The sequence below is a fragment of the Erpetoichthys calabaricus genome, chromosome 7, assembly GCF_900747795.2.
Source record: "Erpetoichthys calabaricus chromosome 7, fErpCal1.3, whole genome shotgun sequence".
Taxonomy (NCBI): Eukaryota; Metazoa; Chordata; class Cladistia; order Polypteriformes; family Polypteridae; genus Erpetoichthys; species Erpetoichthys calabaricus.
The window spans coordinates 80644278-80666045 of record NC_041400.2 but is presented as its reverse complement, the minus strand read 5'-3'; the positions used below and the strand labels follow the sequence as shown (position 1 = coordinate 80666045).

General features: G+C 39.3%; 1 protein-coding gene across 2 annotated transcripts in view; it reads left to right on the top strand.

The window, feature by feature from the left end:
- stoml2 (stomatin (EPB72)-like 2) overlaps positions 1 to 21768 on the top strand; it is a 143431-nt gene that overhangs the window by 15423 nt on the left and 106240 nt on the right. The window contains exons 2-4 of one of the 2 annotated variants that reach the window (XM_051930144.1): positions 4757 to 4900; positions 5656 to 5755; positions 5843 to 5901. In XM_051930144.1, the coding sequence (XP_051786104.1) occupies positions 4757 to 4900; positions 5656 to 5755; positions 5843 to 5901 (303 nt within the window). The remainder of the gene's footprint in view (positions 1 to 4756; positions 4901 to 5655; positions 5756 to 5842; positions 5902 to 21768) is intronic. The other variant, XM_051930145.1, reaches the window with a different exon arrangement.

Sequence of the window (21768 nt, the reverse complement as noted above, 5' to 3'; positions counted from 1 at the left end):
AATTAGGTTCCAAGCAGTTTCCACACTAGGCTAAAATGCAGGGCGTAGTACACTTGTTCTCAAATTTGGACAATGTGTAAAACTGTTACATGAAACTGTAATAAATATGAAACTTTATTTTGATTGTGTTTTCTATAAATTTGTTGACCTTGTGCTTTGTAAACTCCAATGTAGCCACACTAATCTATGTGAATTATAATCACCCACACACTTCCATCACTGTACTCCCGTTTGTGAAAAAGCTGAGTGAGCACTGTTCTTTTCAAAACACATTTGTTGATAAACGTGCGATACATGACTTGTCTCTGTGTTTGGTTTATATATGTTACTAGCAAAATACCTGCGCTTCGCAGTGGAAAAGTAGTGTGTTAAAGAAGTTATGAAAAAGAAAAGGAAACATTTTAAAAATGACGTAACATGATTGTCAATGTAATTGTCGTAGGCTTATTTTAGTATTGAGAGTGAATTTGATGATTGTAAAGAGTTTAATTTATGATTGTAAATGTTGTGTATGAGAAATGCACATTTTTAGGAGTGTAAGAATCTCTTTGTAAATGACGTTTGCAGTTCTGCCCTCAGGCTGTAAAATGACTCAAGCTGTCTGCTGAGCTTACTCTTGAGCATGCAATGTACAGTTGGCCATGTGAGAAGCAATCTTGTGTCAAGTCAATGCCGACCCCTTTTAGAGTCTGGCCCTGTATCTGATTTATTGTCATAACAAAGCAGATCCTTACTGGAAATTGGAGGCGTTTGAATTGGAATGGGAGGTCAGAGGGTATGAGAGGGATGTGAGGAATAAATACAGTCTCCCCTGAGCCAGTTCCAGTGAAGACAATTGCCTCAATGAGGTTCTTGTGCAGAGATTTGATCTGAAGCCTGGTGCTGTTCCAAAGTTTTGGTGGTGGTAAGTTTCGTAGTAACATAATTGGTGCGCCGACCTTCAAAAGTAGAGTATGTGGAGGCATGCACGGAGGATTAAGAGTGTGAAGAAACTAAATGAAAAGGCAGGAGTCACCAGCAGGAAGACGTGAAACAAGGCAAACAATAACAGGCTTGAAGTGGTGGAGTGAAGAAGAAGGGAGCAGTGAGCACGATGAACAGCTGAGGAAAGTAAGGAAGTGAGTGAGGAGGCACATGGGTGCGGAATGTCATTAATGTATATAGGTAGGGAGCCAACCACGTGGTAAGTGCGTGGGCAGTGGCCGTGTGGAAAAGGGAAGGAGGACCGGGGGTGGTCCTTGTGCGTCTCTGCCGTGAAATAAATCCTCTATTAATGGTAATAAGGAATAAAACCACCAAAAGGAGAGGTCAGTTCCGAAAGTTCCTTACAGCATAATGGTGAGAACCGCCAAAAAGAAGACATTATTTTCGAAAGTTCGTTATGGGGCACGGCTCGAAATGAAACATACTTAATGTTTGTAAGTACAGTGTAAAGGATGAGCATGGGAAATTTGGGCTTCCTATGTATATCGGAAGTCGCAGAAATAGTGAGGATGAGTTTCCCCTATCTATATATACAGTTTAGGGGGTACACTTGTTTCCCCCTTTGGGTGTTGCAATAGAACATGAAACATACCTAACTTTTGTTAGTACACTGCAAGGAATGAGCATGTGAAATTTCGGCTTCCCACCTATATGGAAAGTGGGAGAATTAGTGATGAGTCAGTGAGGACTTTGCCTTTTATATGTATAGATAAGACAGCAAAAGCTCCCTTTCAAGATAACACAACAAGTTGAGCTAGAAGTTAATAGCAAACATTTTTGTTAAATGTATAAATGTTGTGACGTGTGAGTCCCTGTCTTGCACACCAAAACACGAGGCTGAGTCTTAGTACTTTAGCAAGATAAATTTTATCCAGCTTGAAACAGGAACAGCATGGTTATTTATTGTAACAGGATCTACCATTCTCCTATACACAGACAAAGCAATCAGGCAGGGTTGTGGTCATGTTAGTAGCCAAGTAGTACTTTTTCTTTTTCTTTCGGCTGCTCCGGTTAGGGGTTACCACAGTGGATCATCTTCTTCCATATCTTTCTGTCCTCTGCATCTTGTTCTGTTACACCCATCACCTGCATGCCCTCTCTCACCGCATCCATAAACCTTCTTTAAGGCCTTCCTCTTTTTCTCTTGTCTGGCAGCTCTATCCTTAGCATCCTTCTCCCAATATACTCAGCATCTCCCCTCTGCACATGTCCAAACCAATGCAATCTCGCCTCTCTGACTTTGACTACTAACCGTCCAACTTGAGCTGACCCTCTAATGTACTCATTTATAATCCTATCCGTCCTCGTCACACCCAATGCAAATCTTAGCATCTTTAAATCTGCTACCCCCTGCTCTGTCTCCTGCTTTCTGGTCAGTGCCACCATCTCCAACCCATATAACATAGCTGGTCTCACTACCGTCCTGTAGACCTTCCCTTTCACTCTTGCTGATATCCGTCTGTCGCAAATCACTCCTGCCACTCTTCTCCACCCATTCCACCCTGCCTGCACTCTTTTTCACCTCTCTTCCACAATCCCCATTACTTAGTACTGTTGATCCCAAGTATTTAAACTCATCCACCTTCGCCAACTCTACTCCTTGCATCCTCACCATTCCACTGACCTCCCTCTCATTTACACACATGTATTCTGTCTTGTTCCCACTGACCTTCATTCCTCTTCTCTCTAGAGCATATCTCCAGTTCTCCAGGGTCTCCTCAACCTGCTCCCTAATATCGCTACAAATCACAATGTCATCAGCAAACATCATAGTCCACTGGGACTCCTGTCTAATCTCGTCTGTCAACCTGTACATTACCATTGCAAATAAGAAAGGGCTCAGAGCTGATCCCTGATGTAATCCCACCTCCAACTTGAATGCATCCGTCACTCCTACCGCAGACGTCACCACGGTCACACTTCCCTCGTATATATCATGTATAACTCTTAAGTACATCTCTGCCACTCCTGACTTCCTCATACAATACCACAACTCCTCTTGAGGCACCCTGTCATATGCTTTCTCCAGGTCCACAACGACGCAATACAACTCCTTCTGGCCTTCTCTGTACTTCTCCATCAATACCCTCAGAGCAAACATTGCATCTGTGGTGCTCTTTCTTGGCATGAAACCGTACTGCTGCTCACTAATCATCACCTCACTTCTTAACCTAGCTTCCACTACTCTTTCCCATAACTTCATGCTGTGGCTCATCAATTGTATCCCCCTGTAGTTACTACAGTCCTGCACATCCCCCTAATTCTTAAATATTGGCATCAGTACGCTTCTTCTCCACTCCACAGGCATCCTCTCACTTTCCAAGATTCCATTAAACAATCTGGTTAAAAACTCCACTGCCATCTCTCCTAAACACCTCCATTCTTCCACAGGTATGTCATCTGGACCAACGGCTTTTCCATTCTTCATCCTCTTCATAGCTGTCCTTGCTTCCTCCTTGCTAATCTGTTGCACTTCCTGATTCACTATCTCCACATCATCCAACCTCTTCTCTCTGTTGTTCTCTTCATTCATCAGCCTCTCAAAGTACTCTTTCCATCTGCTCAACACACTCTCCTCGCTTATGAGTACGTTTCCATCTTTATCCTTTATTACCCTAACCTGCTGCACATCTTTCCCAGCTCTGTCCCTCTGTGTAGCCATTTGGTACAGGTCCTTTTCTCCCTCCTTAGTGTCCAACCCCTCATACAACTTATCATACGTCTTTTCTTTAGCTTTCGCCACCTCTGTCTTCACCTTGCGCCTTATCTCCTTGTACTCTTGTCTACTTTCTGCATCCCTCTGACTATCCCATTTCTTCTTTGCCATCCTCTTCCTCTGTATACTCTCCTGTACTTCCCCATTCTACCACCAGGTTTCCTTTTCCTCCTTCCTCTGTCCAGATGTCACGTCAAGCACCCTTCTTGCTGTCACCCTTACTATATCTACTGTACTTTCCCAATTGTCTGGTAATTCTTCACTACCACCCAGTGCCTATCTCACCTTCTCCCTAAACTCAACCTTGCAGTCTTCTTTTTTTCAACTTCCACCATTTGATCCTTGGCTCTGCCCTCACTCTCTTCCTCTTCTTGATCGCCAACGTTATCCTACAGACCACCATCCTATGCTGCTTTTTTTTTTTTTTTTTTTTTTTTTTTTTTTTTCATATACTTTCCCCTGCCACCACTTTGCAGTCTTTAATCTCCTTCAGATCGACTCTTCTGGATAGGATGTAACCTACCTGTGTGCATCTTCCTCCACTCTTGTATGTAACCCTATGTTCCTCCCTCTTCTTAAAACGTATTCACCACAGCCATGTCCATCCTTTTGGCAAAATCCACTGTCCTCTGACCTTCTTCATTCCTCTCCTTGACACCAAACCTACCCATCACCTCCTCGTCTCCTCTGTTCCCTTCACCAACATGTCAATTGAAATCCGCTTCCTTGGTGTCTTTTTCAAATTTTGCTCATAAACTGGGTTTTTAATGCTAATGCCACTCCCAGGCCTGGTATCCATTTTGGGTTCTGTTATCCAGGCTGTTCCACTGGCTTTTCTTAACTCTTTGTGGACTATTGGATTTTCTGGTCCTTTTCCTTTAGACCTGCCAGAATCACAGTTTTCTGTAATTTTTTTTTAGTTTTCCAGAAGCAAACCGGTCTTTATTTAAAAATATATATATATATTTGAAAACATCAATATCAAATAAGATAAACATTTAAATAAGTTAATAACAGACTTTAATAATGTTTTTAAACATTCATTTACTTTTCTAGTATAGTAAGCAAATCATCCCATTGGCACAGAGACAGCAGCGATTGGCATCAAATCTACCAATGAACACCGTGATCCTGTTTGTCCCACAGCAGGAGGCCTGGGTTGTGGAGAGAATGGGTCGTTTCCACAGAATACTTGATCCTGTAAGTACTTCACAGTCAGTGGTAAGAGGGTGATCTGAGAACTATATCCTATACATGTCCTTTCCTTTTTAGGCAGAACATTTTCTGAGGTTAGCTGTTTTATTGAAATTTTAATAACAGAAAACTATCTTGAAATCTTTTAAAACCTCTTTAGAGTAACGTAAAAGATGTATTATGTGTATTGGGGCAGTACATCCAAATCTACCTTTTAAACATTTTGTTAGAATGTCATTTTTTATTAATATACAACATACAGTGGGGGAAATAAATATTTGATCCCCTGCTGAATTTGTAAGTTTGCTCACTTTGAAAGAAACGAAAAGTCTCTAATTTTTATGGTAAGTTTCATTTTAATGGAGAGAGACAGAGTATCAACCAAAAATCCAGAAAAAAACACGTTATGTAATAGTTAGAAATTGATTTGCATATCATTGAGATAAATAAGTATTTGATCCTCTACAACTCAGCCAGAATTCTGGTTCCCACAAATTGGCTATATGCCCATAACTTTTTGTCACAGTAGGATATGTAGTGTAATTATGTGGGGTTTTTTTGCTTATTTTATCAATAAGTGGTTTCTAATAATTGGTTTATGTTCAATAAATATGGTAGTGTTCAATAAATATATGTTAAAGCTTTGTGGTTTCTTGAAATTGGTTCTGGAAATACTGCTTTCTTTGGGTGGTGAAGCTTAAGTTTCTGTAGTGCATGCAATATTCTCTACTTTATATTTTTAATAATTTTTGTATTTTTAGGGTCTCAACATACTTGTTCCTATTTTGGATAGAGTACGTTATGTCCAGAGTCTAAAGGAGATAGTAATTGATGTCCCAGAGCAGTCTGCTGTCACATTAGGTGAGTTGTACTACTCACTTCAATATTTTATGATGTTTATTGTTTTATTTTTATCTTAGTCATTCATGTTTTCTATACCTCTTATAGATAATGTCACACTGCAGATAGATGGAGTTCTGTTTTTGCGCATATTGGATCCTTTTAAGGTAATAAAACAAAGCTGTGCCTGTTATATATTATCAACTTTTCAATGCATAAAATCGTTATTCTATATTCATATCCAATTTTATGATCTTTAGATTTAACAGTAAAGCATCAGAGCCAGTAAAACAGCTTCCAGCATCCTGGCAGTTCTACAGTACAGTGGAACCTCGGTTTGCGAGTGTGTTTTGCAAGACGAGCAAAAAATTGTAATAAATTTTGACTTGATAAACGAGCGAGGTCTTGCAATACGAGTAGTACGCATACACTTCATCTGCCGAGCCTCACGTGATCACAACTTCTATCTCGCTCACTTACTCACTCACTGCGGGATTGTGGCTCACTCGTATAAGTCAACATCTGTGCTAGTATATAGCATTATTGTGTGTGTGAAAATGCAAGGTGCAAAGTTAAATGTTATGTGGAGGTCCAACAGCAAGGCCTGAGTCACTCGTATCTTGTTCGTTGAGTGGATCAACGAGGTCTTCGGTCCTGCAGTGAAGAGATACCTTTTAGAAAATAATCTGCCAATTAAAGTCTTGCTGCTTATGGATAATGCTCCAGCTCATCCTTCAGGCCTTAAGGACGACCTACTGGAGGAATTCGACTTCATTAAGGTCAAGTTCCTTCCTCCCAACACCACTCCCTTTAAAGAGCTTTACACCAAAGCACTATTTCAGCGATGCTTCGAGGTGACTGAAGGAACAAAGCTTACGCTCCGAGAATTTTGGAAAAATCATTTCCACATCGTGAGCTGCCTCAAGATCATTGATAAAGCCTGGGAAGGAATCACCAAGAGAACCCTCAATTCTGCTTGGAGAAAACTGTGGCCCGACTGCATTTTTGGACATGACTCTGAAGGGTTTGCTCATGAACAGGAGCTGTCAGTTGTTGATGAAATTGTGTCCTTGGGGAAGACCATGGGACTGAAGGTAAATGAGGACGACATTCAAGAGCTGGTGGAGGAACATGGCCAGGAGCTGACCACCGACGAACTGATGGATATGCATCGCGAGCAACAGCAAGAGGTTATGGAGGACATCTCGTCTGAGGAGGAGGAGAAAAAGACGGAGGAATCCCTCACTTCAAATGAGATCAGGGAGATGTGTAAAATGTGGGAAAGAGTGCAAAACTTTGTAGAAAATCACCACCCAAATAAGGCGGTAGCAGTGCAAGCAATGAATCTGTTTAATGACAATGCAATGTCGCATTTCCGCGAAATCCTCAAAAGGAGGCAAAAGCAGCTATAATTGGATGGTTTCCTTGTTAAAGTTGCACGAAAAGAAAAAAATTCCAGTGAGCCAACAGATTGCAGTGATTCCATGAGTAGTGAAAGTCATCCTACACAATAACCCTCCTGCTCCTCTCTCGTCTCCGTCACACCAGCCACGATTCTTTTGAAAGGTTAAGTGCAGGTTATTTTGTTTTATGTATTTTTACTTTATACAAGTATTTTGTATTAATCGTTATTGTATAAATATTTGTGGGTTGTGAAACGAATCATCGGAGTTTCCATTATTTCTTATGGGGAAATTCGCTTTGATATATGAGTGCTTTGGATTACAAGCACGTTTCCGGAACGAATTATGCTCGCAAACCGAGGTTCCACTGTATATGGTATATTGATGTGCTCCAGAAAAATTTATCTCCTAGTATAAACAGCAGTGTTATTATTTTGATTGTTAAATCGGAGACTGACATTAATGATTACTTTCTGCAGTTTCACTTCAGTATTGTTTTATTGCATTTTGCATAACTTTAGCGCTATCCAAAGTGTCTAGTTCTGTTTGGGTAGATGGTGATTCCAACAGAGTTAAAAAGTGACAAAATATTGTTGCAGTCTGCATCATTCCCTCCAACAAATAACTTTCTCATCCATCCACTTCATAACTCACTGACACAATTAAGGATATGATCAGAGAAACATCATTTGGTCTAAAAGATATAATTGGGTGACATCTGCACACAAATGAAAATTAATGTTATACTTTCTAATGATGGTTACACCCTCCTTCCTGATAAATTTCTTGAAATTACATACAACCTATTTTTAAGGTGGACCACTGACAACCTGCATGGAAAATTTAGTAAAAACTGGTGCAGCCATCTATGTGTGATTGGTAAATAAACAGATGATGTGATTTGACGGTTGAAATGAGTGTGCAAAATTGATAAACGGCCTCAAATGAATCCAAAAAATTCAAAAGATGGAGAAAGGGTGTTATTATTTTATTTAAATAGATGATTGTATGACATTGGGCATTCTGAAAATGACATTTTAGACTCTGTAATTAATTGTAACAACATATTGTTTTCCTAAATTAGCTAATAATGACATGGTTTTCAGGTGTGATTTTTTTTTTTTTCCAAACATTTAATAGTATTTCATCATTTTTATTATTTATTATAGTCTGCTAAGGAGCTAGTCTTCTCTTTAATTAACTGTAAAAAACTGATTAAACTCTTAAATGTTCAAACTTTATGGTTAATTTATTTCTCACAAAAAGTTCATCCTAGTATGATACTGATAAAAATCTGTAGCTGGAAAAGAGTAATAAACATTTGTTCAGAAAGTACTTTGTATGAGCTTGGTTGTTTCTGATACTAGTCTTCTGTGGTGTTACTTTAATATTGGCTGTCCTTCCTAACATCACATTATGTAGCCTTTGAGCATCAATATATCCTTTTCTGTTTATCCAAGGTAAATTACCCTAGGTTCTTGTCTATAAGCCGGACTCGTGTATAAGCCGGAGACCAAAAATCATATGAATTTTTAAAATAAAATCTTATCATAGATAAGCCGGACTCATGGATAAGCCGAACGTACTATAACCTATAACTAATAGAAGGGAGGGAGGTCAGTGGTCTCACTCGCACCCATTTAATTTCTTTAAGGGGGGAGAGAGTGTGAGATATTGGCGTCTCTCTCACTCCCCACATGGCGCGGTTGGAGCGGCCGGAGCGCGTTCTTTCTGCTCTGGGCGTCGCCGAGTCAACACGCGCGCGTAGCGGTCATTTACATTGTGATTTTATATGTAAGCATATTTAAATATATATCGCGGATTTTTTGCTGGTTCGTGGATTTCTGAGGACAATGGGTCTTTTAAATTCTGGTACATGCTTCCTCAGTTGGTTTGCCCAGTTGATTTCATACAAGGGACGCTATTGGCAGATGGCTGAGAAGCTAGATTGCTTACTTTTCTCTCTCTCTTGCGCTGACTATCTGTGATCCTGACGTATGGGGATTGAGCAGGGGGGCTGTTCGCACACCTAGACGATACGGACGCTGCTTCCTGAAAACGACGTGCTGCACAGTGCTTCGCATACTTAAAAGCTCGAAGGGCACGTATTGATTTTTGACTGAAAAACAAACTCTGTCTCTCTCTCTCACTCTCTCCCTGCTCCTGACGGAGCGGGTGTGAGCTGCCGCCTTCAATAGCTTTGTGCCGCGGTGCTTCGCATACTTAAAAGCCAAACAGCACCATTGATTTGTTTGCTAGAGATAGATAGAGAAAACAATGTGACATTCTGTGCTCCTGACAGGCACTCCTTTGAAGAGGAAGATATGTTTGCATTCTTTTAATTGTGAGACGGAACTGTCATCTCTGTCTTGTCATGGAGCACAGTTTAAACTTTTGAAAAAGAGACAAATGTTTGTTTGCAGTGTTTGAATAACGTTCCTGTCTCTCTACAACCTCCTGTGTTTCTGCGCAAATCTGTGACCCAAGCATGACAATATAAAAATAACCATATAAACATATGGTTTCTACTTCGCGGATTTTCTTATTTCGCGGGTGGCTCTGGAACGCAACCCCCACGATGGAGGAGGGATTACTGTATAAACCGGACTTATGTATAAGCCGATATTCTATTTTTTCATTTTCACAACTTTTTTCCTTAGATAAGCCGAGGCTTATAGACAAGAACTTAGGGTACAAGTAATGGAACATAGTGTATGCACAGTAAAAAGTACTATGTACTGTACATTTACAGTATATGTTGACAGTGAATGTGGATCAATACAATTACTAATGTTCATCTTAAGAGATGCAGTTCTTCAGATCCAATGATTGCTTAATTAAAGTACTAGAGATAGATGTATCTACTACAAACCATGGCGTGCAGATATTTCAGACTGTACAATGGAAACCAAAAATCAAGGCTTTTATTCATGTTGTTGTAATGGCTCCCAGTCCCGGGCATCCACTGCAAGTTTTTGTTTCAGGCAGTTTCACAATTAGTGATGAGTAAACTCTGTTGAATTCATTTTGCCTCAAATTTGTTTCTGCGAACTTGGCAAAATGCATTTAGGTCAATGGGGGAAAAAGAAACTGAACACGTTTTGAGTGGATTATAATGGTGGAGTTTTCTTTTTAGTGTGCCTAAGAGTTAGGGAAGCATCTGCCAACTATGCTGAACCAATGATTGTAGCCAAAAATGTGACCTGAGCTGTGAGGCAGCCGTACTGACAACTGTGCCATCGTGCCTCCCTGAGATAAAATCATACTTGGAGTCCACAATATTCAGAGTCCTTTTCCTCTCTCTGTATCTCCCAAACTCCTAACACTAAAACTAACACACACTCATAGCCTGTTAAGCAAGGCATCCGTGTTGTATACAGGGGGCTGTCCCTGTTACACCTGATCTGTACTACGTAGCGAGGAGCATAACATGATTAATTCAGCAGTGATGACACAATTTACAAGAAATTTATGCAGAACAGTGAAGTATTTTCATAATATTCTGATGGTCAAGTAATGTACTTCTAAAATGAAAATACAGTGATCCCCCGCCTATCGCGGAAGTTACGTTCCAGACCCATCAACGATGTGTGAAAATCCGCGATATAGAAAGACCATATAAATAAACATTTTTTTTTTATAGTTTAATTCTTAAAATACCCCTCCACACGCTTTAAACACATGTAAACTTATTAAAACACACTTTGTAAACACATATGATATGTGGATGTCGGGCTAATTATATGAGTAACATCTCTCTATTACAAAACATTTTAACATCACGCAAGACAAGGCAGTAAGACAGAACAGTGAGAACAGCTGCTGTACAGGCTTTTAAATGATTGACGGGCAGAGCAACAAGCAGAACAAGCATCTTGGCAGAAGCAGCACAAAGTCCACTTCTCCTTAGCGTGCATTCAGCTCTCCCCCTTCACAATGCGAAGTGGCAGGAGCATAGCGTGCCTCCGCGAAGTGGGTGGGGGGTTTGAGCGAAGCGATTGAGACTAGATCATCTCGGACAGACACTTTGACGACACGCCCTGCTTACAAACAATTTAAAACAAGTTCGAAACCACCATGACTCTTCCTAGAGCTGGCCGGCCATCTAAACTGAGCAATCGGGAGAGAAGGGCCTTAGTCAGGGAGGTGACCAAGAACCCGATTGTCACTCTGTCAGAGCTCCAGAGGTCCTCTGTGGAGAGAGGAGAACCTTCCAGAAGGACAACCATCTCTGCAGCAATCCACCAATCAGGCCTGTATGATACAGTGGCCAGACGGAAGCCACTCCTTAGTAAAAGGCACATGGCAGCCCGCCTGGAGTTTGCCAAAAGGCACCTGAAGGACTCTCAGACCATGAGAAAGAAAATTCTCTGGTCTGATGAGACAAAGATTGAACTCTTTGGTGTGAATGCCAGGCGTCACGTTTGGAGGAAACCTGGCACCATCCCTACAGTGAAGCATGGTGGTGGCAACATCATGCTGTGGGGATGTTTTTCAGCGGCAGGAACTGGGAGACTAGTCAGGATAAAGGGAAAGATGACTGCAGCAATGTACAGAGACATCCTGGATGAAAACCTGCTCCAGAGCGCTCTTGACCTCAGACTGGGGTGACGATTCATCTTTCAGCAGGACAATGACCCTAAGCACACAGCCAAGATATCAAAGGAGTGGCTTCAGGACAACTCTGTGAATGTCCTTGAGTGGCCCAGCCAGAGCCCAGGCTTGAATCCGATTGAACATCTCTGGAGAGATCTTAAAATGGCTGTGCACCGACGCTTTCCATCCAACCTGATGGAGCTTGAGAGGTGCTGCAAAGAGGAATGGGCGAAACTGGCCAAGGATAGGTGTGCCAAGCTTGTGGTATCATATTCAAAAAGACTTGAGGCTGTAATTGCTGCCAAAGGTGCATCGACAAAGTATTGAGCAAAGGCTGTGAATACTTATGTACATGGGATTTCTCAGTTTTTTTATTTTTAATAAATTTGCAAAAACCTCAAGTAAACTTTTTTCACGTTGTCATTATGGGGTGTTGTGTGTAGAATTCTGAGGAAAAAAAATTAATTTAATCCATTTTGGAATAAGGCTGTAACATAACAAAATGTGGAAAAAGTGATGCGCTGTGAATACTTTCCGGATGCACTGTGTGTGTGTGGGTGTATATATATATATATATATATATATATATATATATATATATATATATATATATATAATATAGTGTCATTAAATAGCGCCGCTGCACTATCAGTACTAACTTTTTCAGGATGTTTCTTTTCAATAAAGTCAAGTGTTAGTGCAGCTTTTTCAGGATGTTTCTTTTCAATAAAGTCAAGTGTTCGTGTAGCGGCGCTATTTAATGACACTTGCCTATCAGTTGCAATTTTTTCAGGGTTTCTTTTCAATAAAGTCAAGTGTTAGGCAAGTGTCATTAAATAGCACTGCTACACGATCAGTTGCAATTTTTCCAGGGTTTCTTTTCAATAAAGTCAAGTGTTAGGCAAGTGTCATTAAATAGCACCGCTGCACGATCAGTTGCAACTTTTTCAGGGTGTTTATTTTCTTTAAAGTTCGAAACTTTTTCCCACATTGCAAACACTTCCTTTATCTCACTTTATGAGGTAACATCCTCCGTGATATCGATCTCCTGCAGAACCTCCGTATGTTGCCGCGTGTGTAGTTCCGCCAACTCCTCAGTTGTCAGTTCCTCAGACTGTGCGGTGACAAGGTCTTTGATGGCTCGTATTTCGAATTTTGGCTCGTAACTCAAGGCAAAAAATCGACCTAGTGATGGCTTGTATCTCAAAAAACTTGTACATTGGGGCACTCGTATCTCAAGGTACCACTGTATTTATTTTGGTTTTCCATTTGGAGCACAGTCAGGTCAAATGACTTGCTTATGGCCACACAACATCAGTACCAGGATTTGAACCCACAACCTCGGGGTTTGAAGTCCAAAGCTTTAACCACTACACCACACTGCCTTTTTAATTTTATCGAAGTGAATGGGAGAGCTGATAGGGATCTGGTGGCAGCCATTTTTATCTCTATCGACAGCGATGAAGCACAGTTGTCAGAGTTGGAGAACCAGGTTGAAATAGGCTGTAGCACAATTGTGTTGCATGTGTTAACACTAGAATCCCTGATGCCTACAAAAAAACTCTTAATCTCGGGCCACCTTAAATTTCTTTGCACCTCTCCTCATCAGCGTCTTTTGTTTTGCAAATGTGTCAATCAGCACAAGCAGTCTGCTATACCCCCTGACAAAGTTCTCCCAGCTAAAGTCTCTTTCGTGGTATAAGGTGCCTGGAGTTGTATAGGGTAAATAATATATAATTTTTTTGAAATACATACATTTCATGTGTGTTCCACATCTACAAAAAAGTCTTAAGCGTAGGATGACATGAAATGCGAGGCAAGAAATGCTGAACACATACGTAAAATAGAAACTTTCCATGTTATACTAATAATGAAGTGAAGTGTATAATGTGTGAAGTCTTTAGTCCAAATATCAAATAAACACATGCGCTTTTATTCAAGCCTGGAAGTGAGAGGTGGAGTCGGAGTAAGGGCTCCACCTCAGAGGATACACAAGTGAGGCCAGCACTTCTGCAAAACGAAACCTCCGAAGAAAGAGTCACTCACTTAGCCACTAATACAGAAGCAAGGCAAGCACATTGGCAAAACGAAACCTCCTATAAGAGAGACGCCCAGAGTAGTTCGTTTCAATTACCTGACATCTCTACGTTTCAATTTTTTTTTTCTGATGATTTCAATAGTTTCTAGGACCCCAGCATGGGCTTACACAGCTAGTATTTTATATTCCAGTAACCACTTGAATGAGATCAAATCTGTCTGTGCCTCTTACGCATGATCACACACATTCATACATGAAAATGTCACTGTTTGAAAATGCATGAGTTGTCATTTGAATTTTTTTTTTTGATCTTGCCTGTACTCCATGTTATGGTGCATGGTACTGAAAATGCAGACAGACTCCTTTTTGGGCGCATATACCATCAGCATAAAACTTCCAGATCTAAACACTAGCGTGGCGAATTGCTTGCGTACTAAAGTGACTTTAGCTGCAGGTGGAGGTCCCATTTTACTTATGGTGCTAAGCAGAGTTGTACTGCGGTGCAGCAGTCTATTAGCCAACCAAAGTGCTGTGAAGAAGCTGTCTGTTGTTACGGTGGTTATCGCTGCTCTTGTGAAAAGAATGAAGATAAATGCCATCAACACAGAGAGGAAGAGGCAAGATTGTTGTACCACGTGAATGTCACTGACAGAATAAAACTAAATAATAATAAATAAAAGCTGTGACTTTTACAAGTAGCCAAAATTTAAACCGGGTGTTACAGACTCAAAACAAATGTATGCTTTTATTATATTGTAGTAATAATAATAGCAGTTCACTACTCAAAACGCAGTGTGCCCAGACTCAAACCTGGAACCTTTTGATTATAAGGCAGCAGTTCTTACCTCTGCTTCATCCAAGAATACGTATCAACTTTCTGTTGATTGACATTTGAGCTTGGGTTTTTAACTCATCAACAGCAATAAGTAAATTGATTTTTTTTTTTCCTTTGGTTATATTCTTGAATAAAAGCGCACAATTTTATTTGTTATTTGGACTAAAGTCTTCACACATTATACACTGTGTGTTCAGCATTTTTTGCCGCTCATTTCATGTCATCCTACACTTACACAAATCTTTGCAGACAGGGAACATACATGAAATATATGTATTCCAAATAACAGTATACAGGTAAAATTCTGTTACAACGAAGGGACCTAAAAAATATTTTGTTGTAAAGAAAATTTCATAGTAATGAGATTCTGTATTTGTCACTATAGTGCTTTCTTTAACTTGCTTCCAGGCATGTGCAATAATTTCAATAGCTTCTTTCGCATTAATTTTAATCTCCTCCTGTCTACAAGTTATGCTGATGAGAATTTTTCTTAGCATTTCCTTGTGATGATACACTTTACGGGTGCGAATGATGCCCAAATCCAATGGCTGAAGCCCTACTGTGCAATTGGGTGGGAGGAATGCAACACGAACATTTATCTAAATGTGGAAGATGTTGTGGGCAGCACAGTTATCAATCAGACGCCGAATCATCCTTTTCTCCATCTTAATATTGTGAGGTTTCTGAACTTTTTTGAGACCCACCCCCACCCAATGGAATGACATGCCGAAGTGCATCCCGAAGCGCAATTGCTGCATCTGTAGAAGATTGTTTGTCTGTTGCTGGGGCAGGGCAACAGCAGGCTCACAGCGCTGCAGCGAAACGCCCCAGAAGCAAATCCTAAAAGATAGTGGTCGTGCCATAAGTTCCTGTTTTGCACCCCAAAACATGGGGCTGAGTCTCAGTACTTTAGCAAAACCAGCTTTATTCAGCTTGAAACAGGAACAACAGGGTTATTTATTGTAGCATGATCTGCCACACTCCTATACACAGACACAGCAGTCAGGCAGGATTGTGACTATGTTATTGGCCAAGTAATACAGCTCCCTGCATTTACAATGTTCCTTAAATCACCCATCGAGATCTTTTCTGTTTGCTTTGGCGGAGAGACGCAGCACAGCTGTGAGCCTGCTGTTGCCCCGGCAACAGATAAACAGTCTTCCACAGACACAGTGATCGCACTTTGGGATGCTCTTCGGCGTGTTGTCAAGTTGGGGGAGGTCCCAAAAGAGTTTAGAAACCTCACATTTTCTTGATTGAGTGGCACATTAATAGGAATGTTTCTTGAATGAGAATCACTGAACCACATAAAAACCCCTTTGATCATGGAGCTAAAATCATTATGCCCCACACACTCATCTCGCAGCTGGCATCTTAACCCACTGTTATTAGCAGACAAGAACTGTACAGAATTTATATCCAAGCAAATTGAATTTCTTTTTTAGAGATAAATACATCCTCAGAGGTTTCTGCAGGAATACTCTGGGGAAACTCTGAAGGCTTTCTTAAGAGGCCAGATTATCTCATATCTTTCCCACAGAAAACCAAGAAGGTATCAGAGCTAATCAGTGAAATTACCAGAATAGATCAAGAACATGCCAGGTGTCCAAATGAGGCACTTCATGGGAAAAGACAGGCTCTGCATTCAGAACTCAACTTCTTAACAACTAAAGAAACAGAACAACTCATTTTTAAATCAAGACATCATTATTATGAATATAGAGATGAATATAGAGAGAAAGCTAATAAGATCTTAGCTCAACAAATCCACAAGCAAGAAGTTTGCAATGCAATCCCAGCAATCACCAACACAAATGGAGACAAAATCATTGACCATAAAATATAATGCACACATTTCTGGATCCATTACAGATATGAAAAATAGATACTCTCAGTGCAGAGGAATTGGATAAACCTCTGGCGCTATCAGAATTACTAGATGCTATAAAGTCACTTCAGACTGGGAAAGCAGCAGGCCCCGATGGCTACCGTGCTGAATTTTATAAGAAATTCTCCACTCAGCTAGCTCCCCTCTTATTAGCAACATTTACAGAAGCTAGAGACAATAAAATTCTACCTCAAACTTTTCGCCAAGCATTAATCACCATCTTTCCTGAACAAATTAAGGACTTATTACAATCTGCATCATACATGACCAATTTCACTTCTGAATAATGATGTTAACATACCCTCCAAAGTCCTAGCTAGAAGGATGTAGAAAGTGCTGCCTTCAGAAATATCACAAGATCATACAGGATTTATTAAAGGCTGACACTTAGCTTCCAATCTTCGATGCCTGTTTAATCTATACTAATAAAAGGCAAAGCCCTCACTGACTGACTGACTCACTCACTCACTGACTCACTCATCACTAATTCTCCAACTTTCCGTGTAGGTAGAAGGCTGAAATTTGGCAGGCTCATTCCTTACAGCTTACTTACAAAAGTTAGGCAGGTTTCATTTCGAAATTCAAAGCGTAATGGTCATAACTGGAACATATTTTTTGTCCATACACTGTAATGAAGGAGGCGGAGTCACGTATCGCGTCATCACGCCTCCTACGTAATCACGTGAACTAAAAACAAGGAAGACATTTACAGCACGAGTCACACGCGGGAACGAAGGTAAATGACGTTAATTTTTGACTGTCTTTTAATACTGTGTAAGCATACATATTAACACATGTGCAATTAAACGTGTGCATTTACGGGGTGATTTCTCAGGCTTAAAAGCTCACCTTTTATCAAACGCGGGAAGAAAGGTAACTGACGTTCTTCACTGTCTTTTAATACTGTGTAACCATACATATTAACACATGTCCAATTAAACGTGTGCATTTACGGGGTGATTTCTCAGGCTTAAAAGCTCGCCTTTTACTAAAAAGGTAAATGCAAAACTATTTTCAATCACTTTATTGAAACGCTCCCGTTAAGGATTGCAATAACATATTCGCGAGATAAAAGAACAAAGTAGGGGGAAATGGAGGAACAGCCGCAAACAGCGAAGAGCAAAAAATTAATTAAACAATTGAGAACGGAGCGAGTTAAGCATACAAGCATGTTCATAAGGGAAACAAAGCACGGTGTAAAACGTAAGTTTAAATTAAGTTTATAGAAACGCTCCCGCTGCGGATTGCAATAACATATTCGCGAGATAAAAGTTTAATGAGAAGACACGAGGTATAAACGAACCACACGCCGTGGCGCAACGTTAGGGGCAACAGTTTCAACCATTCTATGATCTGCTTCTCGCAACTGAAAGACGGCACATGGCGGATGTTAGCCGACTTGCTGACCGCAACGTTAGGGGCTTCAACTATGGCGCTGACGCCACATCTCAGTGCCAACACTTTGCAGACTGTACTTAAAAGACACGCCCCTCCTCACTGGACAGTTAAAAAGACCAATCAAACTAACGATGACATCAAGTATACCCAATCAAAAGTAGGAAAGGAGGCATCTTCATAAAATGCGTGTGGGATGATTTGCATGAGACGCTGCTTTAAAAAAAAAATGATAAAAAAAAATACGGGATAAATCCCGTCCAGTATTGATTCAAAAACGGGACGCGCAATTTCATTCTCAAACGCGGCACGATTCCGTATTTTAAAGGACGGGTGGCAACCCTACAGTGCCAGGTAACCACCCATACAATCAGATTGTGATTCACACTAGGAATGCAATGAATGTAATTACCCCGATCTACATACAAGGCGAAAGTCTTGCAACATTCAAAGATGATGGTTTGGGATAAGTACACCATACAACATAAAAGAGCTTATGAAGCCTTGAACCGAAAAAAGCAAGATCTCAGAGATCGTAAAAAAAAAATAGGAGGTAATGTCGTTTTACTCGCTGTAGATTTTAGTCAAACATTACCAGTTATTCCACGAGGGAGACCAGCAGATGAACTCAACGCGTGTTTAAAATCCATGCTTCTCCCACGCTCGGTTATATGTCGCGTGTTCTCGGGTAGGTGCACCAAAAAATGTATACATTTAAGCATGTAATGGGCAAACAAAAATGAGGTATACCCGAAGGCACTGCAGTAGTACTTAATGTAACTTTACTTCTTAAATGTTAATGTTTTACTGTTTAATAATTTATACGCTTCTTATATGTTGTTCTAATTCTTTTATCAAAATACCACTGACAGCGCAATGCACGATAACATGGAGTGAATACACCATACGCATCCGCCCACGGCTGCCCTGCTGTGCGCAGATAGGAGTTGATTCTACAATAAAATAAAATAAAGATAAAAAGAGTAAAACAATCATCACCCATAAAGCGTGTGTGTGTGTATATATGTGTATATATATATGTTGATATGTGGATGTGTATATGTGTGTATATATATATATATATATATATATATATATATATATATATATATATATGTAGTATGTATATGTATATATATATGTATGTATATGTATATGTATATATATATGTATATATATGTATATGTATATATATATGTATATATATGTATATGTATATATATATGTATATATATGTATATGTATATGTATATATATATATGTATATATATGTATATGTATATGTATATATATATGTATATATATGTAGATATGTATATATATGTAGATATGTATATATATGTGTATATGTATATATATGTTTATATGTGTGTGTGTGTATTTTATATATATATAAAACACAGCAACACTCATAACAATGACAACACAATTACATTGACAATCATGTTACGTTATTTTTAAAATGTTTCCTTTTTTTTTCATAACCTCTTTAACACACTACTTCTCCGCTGCGAAGCGCGGGTATTTTGCTAGTATATACATATCTACATATATATATGTAATTGTGTTGTCATTGTTATGAGTGTTGCTGTCATATATATATATATATATATATATATATATTTAATATATATATATAGCAAAATACCCCGCGCTTCGCAGCGGAGAAGTAGTGTGTTAAACAGGTTATGTAAACATATATATACATAAACATATATACATATATATACATATCTACATATACACATATCTACATATACATATCTATACTAATAAAAGGCAAAGCCCTCACTGACTGACTGACTGACTGACTGACTCACTCACTCATCACTAATTCTCCAACTTCCCGTGTAGGTAGAAGTCTGAAATTTGGCAGGCTCATTCCTTACAGCTTACTTACAAAAGTTAGGCAGGTTTTATTTCGAAATTCTACGCGCAATGGTCATAACTGGAACCTGTTTGACTGACTCACTCATCACTAATTCTCCAACTTCCCGTGTAGGTAGAAGTCTGAAATTTGGCAGGCTCATTCCTTACAGCTTACTTACAAAAGTTAGGCAGGTTTTATTTCGAAATTCTACGCGTAATGGTCATAACTGGAACCTGTTTGACTGACTCATTCATCACTAATTCTCCAACTTCCCGTGTAGGTAGAAGTCTGAAATTTGGCAGGCTCATTCCTTACAGCTTACTTACAAAAGTTAGGCAGGTTTTATTTCGAAATTCTATGCGCAATGGTCATAACTGGAACCTGTTTGACTGACTCACTCATCACTAAATTCTCCAACTTCCCGTGTAGGTAGAAGTCTGAAATTGGCAGGCTCATTCCTTACAGCTTACTTACAAAAGTTAGGCAGGTTTTATTTCGAAATTCTACGCGTAATGGTCATAACTGGAACCTGTTTGACTGACTCATTCATCACTAATTCTCCAACTTCCCGTGTAGGTAGAAGGCTGAAATTTGGCAGACTCATTCCTTACAGCTTACTTACAAAAGTTAGGCAGGTTTCATTTCGAAATTCTACGTGTAATGGTCATAACTGGAACCTGTTTTTTGTCCATATACTGTAATAGAGGAGGCGGAGTCACGTATCGCGTCATCACGTATTACGCCTCCTACGTAATCACGTGAACTGAAAACGAGGAAGAGATTTACAGCACAAGTCAAACGTGGGAACGAAGGTAAATGACGTTAATTGTTGACTGTCTTTTAATACTGTGTACTTGTTGAGTGTCTTTTAATACTGTGTAAGCATACATATTAACACGTGCAATTAAACGTGTACATTTACGGGGTGATTTCTCAGGCTTAAAAGCTCGCCTTTTATTAAAAAAGGTAAATACAAACTCTTTTCATTCTGAAGGGCACAAACCACGTTAGATTTCAGCCGTTAAACGCGCAAAAATGTCAGTACACCAGATAAATAAGCGCAACATATTATCAGTTGTATTGTATGCTTACAATACATATAGAAATGTGTTAATCGTTAACTAATATTATGGGATGGTGTTTTTCGACTCGCGCTTTGATTTAAACGATTGCATGTCTTGGTGGGTTTGCGTAGCTTATTGTCAATATCTTTACACCTGTTTTTAAGACTTATTGACTGAAACGGGCTTTCACGAAAAAAGTTAGGGCTTTGCTACAGGATACACCCTCCACAAGTTAACCAAGTAAAAATAAAATATATATTTCTGTTTTATTTAAACCTTTTAAGTTCATATGCATAGCCCCATTTGGCTGTTTAATTTTTTTTTTCTTTCTTCAGTAATATTTAATCTCCTTAAAGAAAAAAGAACATATCCATTTTACTTTTTTTGTATCTGTGTAGTAATATTTTAGTGTAAAAGAATAACCAGTATTTAAACCTTTTATGTTACTTTATAAAGTTATTTTACACAATGTTGAAAAATTAATAAGAAAGCTACATATTTTGGCAGCTGCTGCTTTCATTTTCAATGAAATGAAAAAAGCTCTCCAAGAGAAAACGTCAATGAAGAAGAAACAGTTTGCACTATCTAAAAAGGAGAAACCCTCATTTATAAAAGTTTGCTGCAGATGACTTAACTGAAAATAAATGAATAATTCCTATGTGTATAATACATATTTATCTATTTGACTTATGCCTTTATTCCACCAACTTACAACATCTGAAGTACAATTTGTTACATTACTTTTGTTTTTTGCAGCACAAGCAGGTGAAGTGACTTCCTCAGGGTCACACAGTGGTGTCAGTACCAGGATTTGAACTGACAAGCTCCGGGTTTGCTGAAATATTACTGAAGTAGAAAAAAAAAACGAAAATGGGCAAAATAGGGCTATGCATACAAATGTCCATCCATCCATTATCCAACCTGCCATATCCTAAATACAGGAGC